At 36.6% G+C, this 16,462-nt stretch overlaps 1 protein-coding gene across 1 annotated transcript in view; it reads left to right on the top strand.

Annotated features, from left to right (window-relative positions):
• LOC102912862 (taste receptor type 2 member 136-like) overlaps positions 1–1,861 on the top strand; it is a 33,528-nt gene extending 31,667 nt beyond the window's left edge. The window contains 1 exon segment of the mRNA XM_076566125.1: positions 822–1,861. Coding sequence (XP_076422240.1) covers positions 822–1,861 — 1,040 coding nt within the window.
• The last annotated feature ends 14,601 nt before the right edge of the window (positions 1,862–16,462 follow it).

Here is a 16,462-nt window from a genome sequence, read left to right as displayed (position 1 = left end):
GAATAAAATATATTTAAATATTAATTCTACCTAAGAGAATAATTATATAAATATCTAACTATGGTACATATATTTGGAAATATTTATATGTTACATATATTTATAGTGGACCAAATGGCTTGAAGTGCAACAAATGAGTACTTTAAACTTAATGTGATATTTTTAAAAATAGTCTCCAATTTAGAAGAGTATAGTACAATGATTCGTCTATCTATGAGGGATGCATAAGAGATGAGGGCGCATGTGTGGGTGCTTTTGTCAGCTTTTGAGGAAAAATTATGCACAGGTGATAGGTGTTTTCAGCAGTTGTCAGACTTCATAAAAGTATTAGCCTTCCTGGTGTCCCATGCAAAAGTCTTGACAACTTGGTTAGGAAATTTTCCAAATTTTTAATACATCAATCTGTCATTTAACAGGAAATTTTCCAAATTTTTAATACATCAATCTGTCATTTAACAGGAATCCATATTGGTAATAATTTTATGTATAATTAAGAAAGAATAAAGTATTTACAAACTCATTGTATATTCTCTGTAATGAGTTTTAAAATTTTAATAGCAAATCAGTAACATGGATGAATACAAATTATGGTGTGCCTAAGCAAGAGGAAATTGGTTTAAACCATAAAACCATGTATTTGTTTATTTGCATGCTTGCAAATGAGAATGCAGCTTTCCTCTAACCTCAGCCCTGAAGTACACTAGAAATCCACTTGAACTGTTTTGCGAGGATTTTTGTTTCTATAAAAACAGCACCAAACTCATTCACCAGCACATGGGGTTGCTTTTGACTTTGACATTGGCCATGGCATTTAAACACAGTGCGATCTTCACTGACCATAAATGAAGAGCACAGGGATGTGTTCACAGAATCACAACCACTGATACGAGAGCTACATTTCGTTTTTCGTCTTTTAAATATTATTTGCTGAGACGTGATGAGTGTTTTTCTCAGAATTGCCACCATGGCAATGGTGGCAGAAATTACTCTGGGAAGCTTTGCCAATGTCTTCATTGTTCTGGTGAACTTTACTGACTGCATCAAGAGAAGAAAAATCTCCTTAGCTGATAGAATTCTCACTGCTCTGGCCATCTTCAGGATCGGTTTTCTCTTGGTAGTGTTAATGAATTGGTGCTCAACTGTGTTTAATCCAGCTTTATTAACTATACAAATAAAATTTATTATTTGTGTCGCCTGGGCTGTAATCAACCATTTTAATACCTGGCTGGCAACTATACTCAGCATACTATATTTGCTGAAGATAGGCAATTTCTCGAACTTTCTTTTTCTTGGCCTGAAGAGAAAAATTAAGAGTGTCATTGTAGTTGTTCTTTTTGGGAGTTTGGTGATTTCGTTTCCTAACCTTGTGATGGGAACCATATATGGGAAAATCCAAGTAGATGGTCACAGAGGCAACTTGACTGGGAAGCCCAAACTGGCTTATGTCGTAAACCATACACTTTTGATGTCATTCACTCTGAACAATGTCATTCCCTTTACCACATCTATGATCTGTCTTCTGCTGTTAATCTATTCTCTGTGTAAACACCTTCAGACAATGAAGCTTTACAGAAAAGGACCCCAAGATCCAAGCACTACAGCCCACATTAAGGCTTTGCAAGCTGTGATCTCTTTTCTGCTGTTATTTTCCATGTTCATTCTATCTCTAATCATATCAGGTTACAGTTATATGACGTCTCTGGATGAGCCAGTTCACCTGATTTGCCAGGTTATTGGGACCTTGTATCCTTCAAGCCATTCCTTCATACTGATATGGGTAAACAAGAGGATTAAACAGGCCTTTGTGTTGGCAATGGTGCAGGTGCGACCAAGGCTCTGGCTGAAAGAACCAAAACCTTGAAGTCCTTCAGCCAATATTAGAGATGTGCTGTGACTAGTAGCAGAGTCGATAGCATTTTATGCTTCCTATTGCTTTTAAAAAATGAACTGTGTGAATTATTTCTAAAGAAATTTCAAGAAAGAATTTATGTCTATGTCAACAAAATTAGAGATTATTTGTGTTTGTGGACATGTATAAAATATACAAGAAAATGTGTCTATAGCATTCCCTTAATACTATTTTCATAAAAACCATGGTATAATTCAAAATATGATTCACATTCTTCAGAACTATGAAGCCAGGTATAACTGATACAAATGCTTATTTATCCTCTACATAATAAGTTTAAATATTATTTAAAACTTAATTTGTTTTGAAGAAATCATCGCTGTTCCCATTTTTCTTTGTACCACATGTATGTATCAAATATTTTTACATTTCTGATAAGCTGTCTAATGCTGGTCAATTCTAAATATGGATACATATAAGCAAAACTAAATGTGCTTAGTAGGTTGTTGTTGTTGTTGTGTGTGTGTGTGTGTGTGATGATAATTATAGTGAAAGAAGATTCTGAATTTAAGAGGGATTGGTGGGAGGAGTTGGGGCAGAGGGAGGGTAAAAATGATACAAATACAGTACTCGTGCATGAAATTCTCTAAAACAGTAAAACTTAAAATTTAAAACAAAATGTATTTATGTCCTGGAATAAAAGTTGCAAATTTAAGCATATGTGTATTAAAAGAAAAACCCAACATTATTTTGTCAAAAAAAATAAGAAATGTAATTAAATATAGCAAATATATTCATCTGTTGCATAATGTTTATGGCACTTTTTCATTGAAAATGTCTTAATAATCTAAAGAAATTATAAAAACCATGACTAGAATTCATCAGCTATATTATACTTGTCTCTTTCCTCATTGTCTATTCCCCTGCCCTCAATGATTTTTTTCTACTTAGTAAACTATACTGGATATGAGCAGAGAGGACAAGAACACTGTGGGGAGAAATATATAAGCAGACAGAGGATGAGCAGATGAAGAGGAAAGGTAAGAGTAATGTGTAACCAAAACTAAGCATATATAGATTTCAATGATGAATTACCACCTCTTTTAGACATTTAGTATATCAATTCTAAATCACATATTGAAAACTTGTTTGAGGTAGATTTTAGTTTTTCACGAATTGTTGGGTGGTGATGGTGCATGCCTTTAACCCTAGTGTTCAGGAGGTAGAGGTAAGTGGATCTCTGTGAGTTTGAGGCCAGCCTGGTCTACAGAGCAAGTTTCAAAATAGTTAGAGCAACACAGAGAAACCCTGTCTCAAAAAACCAAATAATAACAACAACAACAAAGCAGGAACTTTGAGACCTAGGCATGTAAGAGAAGAAAAGCAACAGCTCTGTGCCATGCCTTGCAGCTGGGTGGGCAGGACATAACCAGGAGCCTGCACGGGGTCCCTGGCCATGCCGATCCAAATGACTACCACTTGTGCTACCACCTGGGACCATTGTGACATCTAAGCCTGGGCTACTGCCTAGGACTAGATGCTCAGGGTCTAGACTGCAACCTGCGGCCATGTGGGTATCCAAGGGCTGTGATGCCACCAGGGCCATACTCATCTGAATGGACTGCACTGTCACCCAGGATCATGGTGTCGTTCAGGCCAGGGCTGCTGCCAAGGGCCATGTCTGCGTCTGCAGCCCTTACAGCAGCTAGGGTCTGACTTGATGTCCATAGCTTCTGTTACCACCAAGGGCCATGTAGATGACTGCAGTTGAGTCAGCCCCCTGAGACCATGTCAGCGTCTGAGGGCCATGCTGCTGCTGGGGCCATACTGATCTGGGTGTCCTCTTCTGCCACATGGGGCCATATAGACATCCAGGCCCAGGCTACAGCCTAAGACCATGTCTCACTCCATGGCTCTGCAGCAGCCAGGATCTGGGGTGATGTCTGAGGCTCCTGTTACTTCAAGGGGTCATAGATTCAACCACGTGTGTTGAAATCCAAGGGCTGTACTGAACTGGCCTTGCCCCTCTCTAGAAACTGTAATAGGAGAGCTGGCTCTGCCCCTCAGGGGAGAGCTGGCTCCTGCCCTCTGGAAAGATGGCCCTCACCATGGTCCCCTGACTACCAAAGCTGACCCTGTTGGAGTGGGTGCAGGTGAGCCAGCCCTAAGGACATGGAGAGCAGGAGACCTGATCCCACCTCCTCACATCTGCCGTGTGGTGGCACGGGTGTGAGAGAGAGATGTCAGCTCTCTTGCTCTTGTGCCCTCAGGGCTGTCTCATGTGTGGCCCTACAATGGGCTTAGGTCTCATATGCTGCCCAGGCAGGATACAGGGCCTGCTCTCGTGTGTGCTGCAGCGGGTGAGGGGCAGGGGTAGTTCTCCCTCTGTCATGACCCCAGAGCCAGCTCTCTCTTCAGTCACAGATGGTAATGGGTAAGGGGCTGACATCATCACCCCCAATATACCTCCTACAACAATTGAGAGAGGGCCCTGCACTTGGCCTGGGCAAAATAGTAGAGCTGTCCATGGTGGTGTGAGTGTGGGTGAGGTGGATTCTAGGACCTGAGAGAAAGAAAACTGCCCCTGCTCCTTGCTGAGGCTGCATTTGGGGAGCTGGGTGAGGCAGTGCTGGAGAGCTTGCCCTGATAGTGATGATGAGGGAAAGCTAGTGGGAAGGTAAACCCAGCCACCACCCAGGCCTACAACCAGGACTGAGCTAGCCCACCCCAACATCCACCTTATCTAAACTGTTGGAGCATGTGAAGGGGACGAACCTACAGATCCATAACTGTAGGACCTTCATGAACACAGGGCCACAAGATATCCAAGAGGAGCCCCAGTGAGAGCCTATTATCAATAGCATAGCAGAACCCAGAGGCCTCAAACCAGACCAGTGACTCATAGCAATGAACAGTTACAAGTAAAGATGAATGGACTAAAGGGGAAACTGTGTGACTCATTGGGCTACACTACAGCTTCCAAGATGAGATTCTTTATTTTTGTTTTTGTTTTGTTTGTTTTGTTTTGTTTTTTGGTTTACCTTTTAAATTTTGTTTTGTTTTGGGTAGAGGTTGCAAGAGCAGAGGGCAGACTCGAGGGTACTGGGAGGTAAGTGGGATCAGATTGCATGATGTGAAATCCACAGAATTGTTATTAGAAACTCGAACACAATGCATTTATGCATGAACAGACCTATAATAAATTCAGCATGTGACTGCCATAAGAAGCACAGAAGAGTTTCATATTGAACACAAATAGTGACAAAGTTTGGAAATATATTGAATCTGTGACAATGGCCTGACTTAAGTGCTATTGATGCTTTACTGACACAGCTAGGAGAATGCTAGTACCATGTATTGTACTTCTTGAAACCATGAAGACCAATTCTGAATTTGAGATGAGATTTTAAAATCTTTTTCTGTTTTTTTCAAAACCACATGTGACTTTGAAATTTAAAGTTGTTTGCCTTCATTTTTCATCCTTAAGAGTTATTTGAAATTTAGCAGATGAAACTATAAAATACCTACATAAAACATATTCATACTATGACAAGATTATATATAAATGATTATATATTATATATAAATAAATAATTGCATATAAATAATTATTTTTAATCCATGACTCTCTCTGCAACTGTGAAAATGGGACCAAGCTGTATGTGCTACATAGACAATAATAGGTGCTTTCTCAAGGATCTGGCAGCCTCTTGTGTAAAATATGAAAATGAGAGATAGTGTATTGATATAAGCACTGAAGAAAGTTCTGTTAGAAGAAGGAAATCTATAAACCTATACAATAGCTAAATCCTATGTGTCTGCACTAGCAATGACATAGTGCAATTTTAGCATTGCTATCGAAAGCTCACCAAGATGATAGACAGATGATCATGTTTATCACTCATCTCCCTCAGCAGCATTTTTTCTAGTTTTCTTTTATTAAAAATAGACTTTTTTTCATACAAAATGTTCTGATTATGGTTTCTCCTTACCCAACTCCTCCAAGAACCTCCGCACCACCAGACCCATGTGAATCCACACCATTTCTGTCTGACATTTAAAGACTAATAATAAGACAAAAACAAATAAACTGGAATAGGGCAAAACAAACAGAAGGAAAAGAGCCAAAGAAACACATATAGATACAGAGATGCACACATTCATACACACATAAATCCCACAAACAAACAAAAACCCTGACAAAATCATTAGGAGACAAAGAACCAACCCATAAGGTTTCTGTTGAGTTTGTTTGTATTGGCCGTCTGCTGTTGGTCATGGAACCTGCCCTGAAGAGTGGTTTCTATCACCATGAGACTTGATTTCAGTCTTTCTGTTGACCCTATAATAATGCCACATTATAGTCGGAAAGCAATGCAGAATATTACAAACTAGCAAATCTATTTCACTCATGCGTTCAGTATCAAATAACTAACTAGCAAACAAACAAACAAACAAACAAACAAACAAAGAGTCCTCCTTATGATGGTCATGAATCACAATTCAAATGAGCACCTGATATCAAAAGCTTCCACTCTGTGTGATAAACCGCAAAACCTTTTTGGGAACCCACATGATGCCATCAAATCCAGTGGAATACTTGAAAATCATTGAGAATGTGAACTTGTGTGTTCTCCCGGACAAATTTTATTGTTATTGTTAAATAACTACACATTTTAAAGAACATCACATGGTTATATCTTGAAATTTCAGGATCTAATATCAAGGGTTCTTATATGTCCCAAGGTGCCTGAGATCTGTTTCTCCAAATCAGTTCAATGTTAAGAAACAGGTGAGGAAGTTGACTCTCCATATTAATGGTTAACCTCGGAAAACACATTCATAGTTCTCCCATCATTTGTGCAGTTACTTGTCATGCCTCTGTCATAGGGGACCTCTTGTCCTTACCATCCTCCTACTCTGCCACCATGAGTCTGTGCTGCCAGCACTCTGTGCAAATCTTGTGTGTCCTGTGAGCAGCACCGGAGGAAACTTGTTTGGTTTGCGTGGTGCTAATCTCTTGATTTATATCTGTCCACTTTGGGCCCTGCTTCTTGGTTTTTTTTTTTCTTCTTTTGTTCTTCGGAAACAAACAAATGAAAACAATGTCAGATTTCCCTAGGGCTCAGTTCTTCAAAATAAACTATTGGGCTGATTTTATGACCCAAAAGGAGACTAAACATTTTTAAGACAAGAGTGAGCTTCACTTTGATATTTATCACCCATCTCTCTTGGTGCTAATTTCACCTTTGGAAAAGCAATTTTTGCTCAACAGGTGCCGTTCAAGTGCAAAACTTAAATGTTTGAAAATCACTCCTCAGGTGTGAGTGTTGCCTCCTCTGGGGACCTGGGTTCCAGCTCTTTACCAGAATCCCTTGAATCAGCTGGTTGTTTTTATTTCCCTGTTTAACTGCTGAATCTATCTTTTATATCTGGAAGGAGATAAGTGAAAAAGACATTTCTGTCATGCCTTGAAATTAAGATTTTCAACTTGTAAAATTTTTATTTTCCATTCATCTGTTGAGAACATTTAAATTGTTTCTATTTCCTTGCTATATTGTGAATAGACTGGCATTGAACACAGCTAACCAAGGCTGTAGGGTAGGATGTGCAAAGAACTGGTATAGCTGAGCCATATAGTAGATTTGTTTTAATTTTTTGAAAAGTTGTTGCACTGATTTCCATAGTGGCTGTAATTTAAAAAGAAAGAAATTTAGATTTTCTTCTAGTTTTAGTTTTCTTTAAAATTGGGGAATGCTATCTTATTCCTGTTTTCAGCACATCTCTACCCTAGCTGGAGGCATCTGCGAGAACTTTAATGCATATTTGATTCACTTTTACTTAGTACTGCTAAAAGATGGAGACTGTGTCAGACATTCAAAATAAGGTATCTTACTCTCTCTGCATTTTTGAAGGCCAAGATGTATTTTTCTCCATCATTCTTAGCATTTGCTTATTTCTTGTCTTTTTGTTTGTTGTTTTTGGTCTCTGTCTATCCTTTATCTCGTTAAGAACATCTGTGTCATACTGCTTAGTTACCAACTTGCCTAGTTCATGTAGTGACGGCAAAGGAGCAGATACTGAAAGGAGGTGAGGCAGGAGATAAAAGTCTCAAGACTCTTGATGTTTATACAGCACTGTGTCATCCTGTGCAGAAGGGTAAAAGAAAATGGGGAGGTTTTAGGCTGTATGATGGAATTTGCACACCAATGAGTCTGTTTCATTGAGCCAGAGATAGAATCTCATCTTTTCATACACTCAGAAAAATGTTTCATAGTGACTCCTTAAAGTGAATGACATATACTTGCGGCCAGTCATTGTTTTTTTTATTGAAAAATGTGAAAAAATGTCTCTTTACCTGAAGAAGACACGGTAAAGCAGTGGTTCAATCTACATGTAATTTCTTGACCATCAATTTTAGGTAAACTGTTTATTAAGTTTTTAATTAATCTTATAGTAATATGTGTGATTCAAAAGCAGTTGTATTATTAAACAAAAATCCCATCCTGGCCTCACCTTTTTCCCAACCTGTTACCATCTGCCCAGGAACCATCTTTGTGTGTCAACCACCTTTTCTGGATGAAAGTAACTAACAACTCATATCAAATAATTTTCTCTTTATGGAAAATGGAGACCATCACAGAAAGTCATAAATGAGTAGAATATAGAGATGAACAGATTGTGGAGAACACAGCCCCAGTAGATACATTTATATCACAGCTCTGGTTTCTATGGCTCGGGGAACATCTGAGAAGACAGGAAAAAAGACTGTGAAAATCAGAATACCAGAAAGTCTGCTGTGAAATAGTCTCTTCTGGAAATGGCTGCATAAACAAGACAGGAATGGGCCTGTCAGTGGACATGGTCATGTGGAAGGGGAAGTTTGTGTGGTCCCATCCCTAGACATAGAACTGCAGGCAACTAATGACTACTGGGAGAGGAATAAACTTCTTCCAGGTCTGAACCTCTTTATTAGTTGTCTAATATGAGTGGTCAGCTCTGAAGCATATACACTCAAACAACAAAAACAAACTCAGCAGGTTGTATTTATATATTTATACATACAAATACATACATACACACACACCTATGTATATGTAAGAATAACAATCAAAGAAAAAGAGGCTTGAGAGTAGGGAGGCATGGAAAGGATTGGACAGAAGGTACGTGTGAGGGCTGGAGGAAGAGTAGGGAAGTGGGAAATTGATGTAATTTTATTTCAATTAAAAGTATGCATATATAAAAATATCCTACCCTGACCTAGGTGATTGCCTTCAGTTACCATCCATCTCCTGTATACTATTACATCTCAGGCAAGATTACATGGAACTGGGAAGCAGAAGGGAATAATAGCTGGACTTATAAATGAGAGTCTCATAATTCTATCCTGTTCTTGTTATGATAGGAATGCTAAACAAGCCTATTGCCATTATCCTGTACCTAGCTTGAATGTATTATTTTGCTGAATTCATTGTTGTGACTACGGCACCAAACAATTAGTAGTTTAGCACAGCAACCATGATAGCTATTGCTATAAACTGCTTAGTTAGGAACACTAAGAAGCACCCTTGGGACAGTTTCTTCATAAGAATGAGTAAACTGACAATGACCTCAGCTGATGTTAGTGAAAGTGAAAACCTGGATTATTGGGGAGAGGAAAAAAGGGAATGGATTTAATAAGTTTAGGCATAGGCCTTTTTATGTAAAGTAAAATAAATACTATGTAAAATGCAAAGTGAAATGATAGACATACTATATTCAGTGCCTGGCTTTGTAGGAATATTACTCTATTCATATTTATGATGAAGATTCTACAAGGTGGATTTATTGGCTAGAAAACATGCTGCTTTTTTATCACTATATTATTGGAAATGCACATCCTTCAGTCCACTCTTTTGTTTTGATTCTGGCAGACAATAAGCTGAGTCAAGCTTCCCTTAAGGTAATGTGGTGGCTGAGGGGCAAACCATAAAACACTCAGCACCTTGGTTTCTAAAACAGGGAACATGTTGCAATTCCTGAGAAAGGACATTCCCTGTGAGATATTTGCATGCTAGAAATTTATGGATTTCTATTCATTTCTTTTGAACATAATTTTTTTTGTATCCTGATGATGTGTGTTTGGAATAAACACTAATTCAACATATTTATGGGTGCACATGAGAAATAAATACTGTGAAGAGTCCTTTATAGCTTTATTGAAATAAATATAAACTTTAATATTAAATATGTCCTAAACATTTTAAATTAGAATTAAGGAATAAAATATGAGCATTAGAAGTCAGATATTCTAAATGCATGAGTTCAAATGAAGATTCCAAGAAATATTTCTAAATTCCTCAATCACAAGGTAACATCATCCTAATTATCTTATTATATTTTTTATTTCAAATTGAAGAAATAATGGAACATATCATTCTGAAGTGTGGTTGATATATCGTGCACCACAATAAACTTATCTGGGGGTCAAAGAAAAGAACAGCCACTATATTAATCATGGGGGTTAGGCAATGGTAGCACATGCCTTTAATCCTAGCATTCTGGAGGCAGAGATCCAGATCTCTGTGAGGTCAAGGACACACTGGAAACAAAGCCAGGCATGGTGGCACACACCTTTAATCCCAGGACTTGAGATCTCATGTCTTGCTTGAGAAAGACACATGCCTTTGATCCCAGGAAGTGATGGCAGGAAGCAGAAAGGTATATAAGGCATGAGGACAACGAATTAGAGGCTTTTTAAACTTTTAGGCTTTTTAGCAGCAGTACAGCTGAGACCATTTAGATGAGGACTCAGAGGCTTTCAGTCTGAGGAAACAAGATCAACTGAGAAGTTGGCAAGGTGAGGTTGGATGTGGCTTGTTCTGTTTCTCTAATCTTTCGGTGTCCACCCCAATACCTGGCTTCAAGTTTTTTTTATTACTAAAACTGTGTATTTGTTTGTGTTATACTAAGGCACAGCTGAGATCATTCAGTGGTACATATTTTATGATGCAGTTGTCAGGAATATACTAAAACATTTGAATTTTAATTTGTAAAATATGAAATTGTGACTGATTACAGTCTTTTAATTGAGTATCTCATTAGGGAAGTATACATTGTTACTTCATTGCATCACATACCTGTGACTAGAGAAACAAATGGTTGTCCTAGGAATAGAAATTTAGAGACACCTATGGAGAATAGTCATATGATTAACAGGAACATGATATTCTGTGACAGAAATAAAAATTAAATAAACAGAATTGGTAATCAGTTTAGTTATGTTCATGAGTTGAAACACAGGAGGTAAAAATGATCACATATTCTCTATTTGTGTTGCTAAATCTTGATTAAGATATCAACCTACACATTTGTAGAAATGGATTATTCATTCCTTGTTTCTGTAAAGAAACGCTACAAACCACAGGGTTATGGTTTGCAATCATTTTCTGGTTCTCTTAATGTTGTTGATTAATTTATTTTTTCATTCATTTATTGAAAAATCATACGTGAAATAATGTGTGATTGTGATGTTATCTTGTATTTCTATTTACAGATGGAGAATGCTAATTATCTAACAATGAGCATGCTACTATCTTGAGTTTTGAGATAAATGACTCATTTGTGTACATTTTTGAGAAAATTCAATGAGAAGTGATGAAAAAAGTAATGACATTTCTAGCAAAAATCCATTACACTAAGAAGGCCCCCATGGCAAAATCAGTCCAGTCCTTTTCTGCCATCATAAAAGAAACCACTTCTCAGAGCAATTAAATAATCATATACCTATTGCAAAAAACCTGAAATACTGATTGGGGTAATAGAATAGATATAGAAGAAAAAACAAAAAAAATCAGGAGAAACCATAAAGAATTTTTTGGGCAAACTTCTATAAATGAACAAAGACAAAAATTAAAAATACAAATAAATGACATTCTCATTGAAGGTTTTGTAAACACAGGTGTAGACATAACAATATTTGTGCCAGAATTTTTGCATCCAAATTGGCTTCTTCAGGATGTAAATGTTCAGCTGTTAGGGATTGGAACATTATCTCAAGTAAAACAGAGTTCAAGATGGGTTGAATAAAGGACAGAGAGGAAAATTAAAGCCATATATGGCTAATATAACTATTAATCAATGGAGCGGTGATTTATTACAACAATGGAATACCTGGATTAATATTCCTCCAATCTCAGACATAAACCATAAACTAACATATGTTTCTGAGAAAAAATATTAGAAGGTATTACAAAGAACAGTCACCGACTATCCAGATTATACAAGAACAGGGCACAATAGCTGCTGATATTTCAAAGTCACCAACAGCCCTGCCTTTAAAATGGTTAACAGACAAGCCTGCATGGGTTCAGCAATGGCCTTTAACAACAGAGAAACTACAGGTCTTAGAAGAGCTGGTACAAGAGCATTTAAATCCTCAGCATATTGAAGAATCAACCAGCCCTTGGAATTCTCCTGTATTTATAATTAAAAAGAAATCTGGTAAGTCGAGAATGGTAACAGACCTTAGAGCAATTAACAAGGTAAATCTGCTGATGTGCTCTCTACAATCTGGAATTCCTTTGCCTATTCTGTTACCTAAAGGATGGCCTCTTATAGTTATTGGTTTAAAAGACTATTTCTTCTCAATACCCTTACAAGAAAAAGACAGAGAAAACTGCCTTCACAGCCAGTTAAGAGATACCAATGGAAGGTTTTCCCAAAGGGAATGTTAAATAGCCCAACCCTATGCCAATATTTTATATGACAGCCATTGGAAAAAATATGGAAACAATTTCTTAAATCTATAATTTATCATTACATGTACAATATTTTAGTAGCTGATTCAAATATAGATACTTTAGAAAGAATGTTTGAAGAAGTAAAGAAAATTTCGCCTTGTTGGGGATTACAAATTACTCCTGAAAAGATGCAAAGAGGAGATTCTATTAATTATTTAGGATATAAAATAGGTCTACAAAATAGTAGACCTCAGAAGGTACAAATTAGGAGAGAACAATTATGGACTCTTAATGACCTTCAAAGATTATACAGACACATTTCCTATCTACAGACCTCTATTGGGGTAAAAAATGATGAACTGAGTAATTTGTTCAAAACTGTAGAGGGTGACAAGGACTTAAATAGTCCAAGAGACTTATCAGCTGAAGCTGAGAGAGAATTGGCTTTGGTGGAAAAGAAAATACAGGAAGCACTCGTGGATTGTGTGGATCCAAAGCTTGATTTAATTTTGATTATTTTACTCTCTATGCATTCTCCTACAGGAATTTTAATGAGGAGGGAAGATATTATATTGTAATGAGTATTTCTACCAAATAAAGTAAAAATTAAAAACTTATGTGGAAAAGATCTCTGAATTGATTTTAAAAGGAAAATTAACAGGAATAGACCCAGCAGAAATTGTGGTACCTTTAACTAATGATGAAATTAACAAATTATGGGCATAAAGTGAACTTTGGGAAAGAGCTTACAGTAATTTTTTTGGGAAGATTAACAACAAATATTCCAAAAGTGATAGAATTAAACTTATAAACAGAGCTAAATAGATTCTTCTTCACATTGTACAGGAAACACCAATATCTGGAGCCCCTACATTTTATACAGATGCAAACAAACAAGGAAAGGCAGGTTACAAATCAGAAAACATAAGTAAAGTGGTTCAAAGTCCTTATAATTCAGTTCAAAAATCAGTTAGTTATGAGTTGTTAATTGATAATGGTCAGGAAAAAAAAGCTCAACAAAAGAATTAGATTGAGAATTTTTGTTTGGGAAAAAAGAAGAAAAAAAAGGACATAGATAAGAGATAGATTATTGAAACTACTCTAAAAAAGATACAGAAATGATGGATAAAGGGTAGATGATTGAATCTACTCTGAAAAGAAAAAAGAGGATATAAATACATTAAGATAAAAGGTAGATTGTTGAAACTACTTTTAAAAGGCAACTACTAATTTTAAATATTTTACATTGGAATGGACTTCTGTATATTGCATACAAATTATGTATATTGATACAAATTTGAGATTGATTTTGTTAGAAAGTACTGTACATATTATTCAAGGTATTGTACCTATACAGTTCATTTAACAATATAATGCAATTTTCTAGTCCTTGAAAATTATTATTATCAACTAATTAGGATATAAAGAAATGAAAGTTAATAGTTAATCATTACAATAGAACTTATAGTCATATTAGGTATATTTTCAAGGTCAAGCAGAGATATATTTTAGATAGGTCCTCATCAAACACTTCAGAGATCTATAGAATATGGCATTTAAAATGTTTTAATAACATAGATTATTTTTCTTTCTTTATGACAATGAGACATGTTTGCTCCTAGCAGCACCACTCTACTTCAGAGATGATGATGGACACCAAAGAAACTCTTTATGAAGTTTACTTTCATTGTTGCAAAAGTTAGCCACTGGGCAAGAAAATGCCCTTGCCTCAACTGCTGACAGTATGCTGTCCAAAATGGACAAGCAGGACACAAAGAAAAGACTGCTGATCCTTGCCAAGTCAAGGTAGGAAATCCCTTTAGAAAATCCTGCTTCACAAATGAGTCTGTCAGAAATGCTAGGCCTGTAGGCCGAAGATGGATGCCCCAACATTGCAGAGAAACATCAGGTAACTGTCTAGGCAGCCAGCTGTTTCTGTCATTCCTCACATTTTTTTGGAAGTCATTTGTTTGCACTTCCTGTTTAACTAGTTAATATTGTTTCCTTCTTGGGTCTCTGAGGGGGTTGAAAATTAGATAGTTATAGTTTTCCTTGTTTACAAATTCAGGAAAAACTCACTAAAATGGTGCAAAGTATATAAATTTGAAAGACATTAAAATCTTGTTTTTGGTTGGTAATACAAGTTAGGATAGAAAGTGAATTCAGTACATTTTGGACTCACCAAAATAGAATAGATAATGGAATATTTTTCACTGAATTTGTCAAATGCAAATGGACTAGAATATTTATTATCTGTATATATTATATACAGTTTTTCTTATATTAGTGATAAATCTTTTGATTTTAGACAAAAATGGTGAAATGTGGTGATATTTAATTTGTACTATAACAAATAAAGCTTGCCTGAGGATCAGATGACAAAGCCAGTCACTGTATTAGGCATAGAGGTCAGGTAGTGGTAGCATACGCCTTTAATCCTAGCATTCAGGAGGCAGAGATTCATCTGATCTCCATGAGTTCAAGGCCACACTGGGAACAGAGCCAGGCATGATGGCACATGCCTTTAATCCCAGCACTAGTTAACCATAGAGGTCTGGAGGTCTGTACAGATAGACAGGAAGTGACAGAGCTGAGCATAAAGAGAAAGTGATGTAGCTAGATGGAGAGAGGAACTGAGATGGCAGGGTACAGAAAGGTTTATAAAGGTGAGAGTACACAGGAAGTAGCTCTCTTGGGCTGAGGATTTCCCAGTGCTAAGAACTTGTGACTGGATTGTTCTATTTCTGTTATCTCTTAGCTTACACCCCAATATCTGGCTCCAAGTTTTTTTTTTAACTAATAAGTCTGTTTAGCAATTCATATTACAGAAGGGAAATAAGATTATGAATCTTATTCAAGGACTCACATCTGGGGAGTAAAAAATCTAGAAACATTAGAACACGGATGCAGTTGTACCCAGCTTTATCATGGTCATGAAGCCTCATGCTCATGACCTGTAAGAACTGGATTCACTTCTCTCTGTACACATAAGCACTTGTGAATGCTTCAGTGACTTGGATTGAGTTTGCATATAGTCATATTTCTGGATATGTATAATACCTATTACAATAGGATGTTATACAAATATTCATTACTTGTACTGTATAGAAATATAAACACAAAATTATAATGTTCATTAGGGACAAAACTCAAAACTTATTTCTATTATCTTCAGTCTGCAGTAGCTTGAATCAGCAGGCATAGAAACCACAGATATTAAGAACTAACTCTTAACTACAAATGAAGGAACTAATGACACAAAACTATCTTTTCTCTCTTTACACACACACACACACACACACACACACACACACACACACATGGGTTGATGGGGTTGAGGTAAAAAAAAATCAAAGGATTCTACATAAAATTTAAAAACCAAGAGAAACAAATATAGTTACTATTAGAAATAAATAATTGACACTAAAAAATAAATTATGTAAGGACATGTTTGCAACTGAAAATGGAAAGATAGGTCAATCAAAATATTTTAGCCTTTAGACAGGCTCCATGGCAGCTTCTCTATGCAAATTTCTTGAGGAACCACAGCTCCATGCTGCTAGTGTCTTCTAAGTCCTCAAATAGACTTATACACAATGGATTTATATCTCTTGGAAGACTTTTGGGGTAGGTAGGATTTTTGTTTGTATCACATCTTAGGTATATATGCTGTTATTTTGTCCCAATGGATATGTTTACAAAATACTACCACACCTAAGGCTCAGGAAACATTGTTAAAAAGTGGGCAGAAAGACTGTAAGAGCTGGAATCTCAGAGAATTGACTGTGAGATTGTGTCTTCTGATAATGTCAGAACCTACAGCCATAAGTCTGACCAACATGACTGCCCAAATACGAGCTGAATAAGGATACCAATGGACATGACAAAGTAG

This window comes from Peromyscus maniculatus, chromosome 3 (genome assembly GCF_049852395.1).
Source record: "Peromyscus maniculatus bairdii isolate BWxNUB_F1_BW_parent chromosome 3, HU_Pman_BW_mat_3.1, whole genome shotgun sequence".
In the NCBI taxonomy this organism is placed as follows: domain Eukaryota; kingdom Metazoa; phylum Chordata; class Mammalia; order Rodentia; family Cricetidae; genus Peromyscus; species Peromyscus maniculatus.
This window is presented reverse-complemented; position numbering and strand designations above follow the sequence as displayed.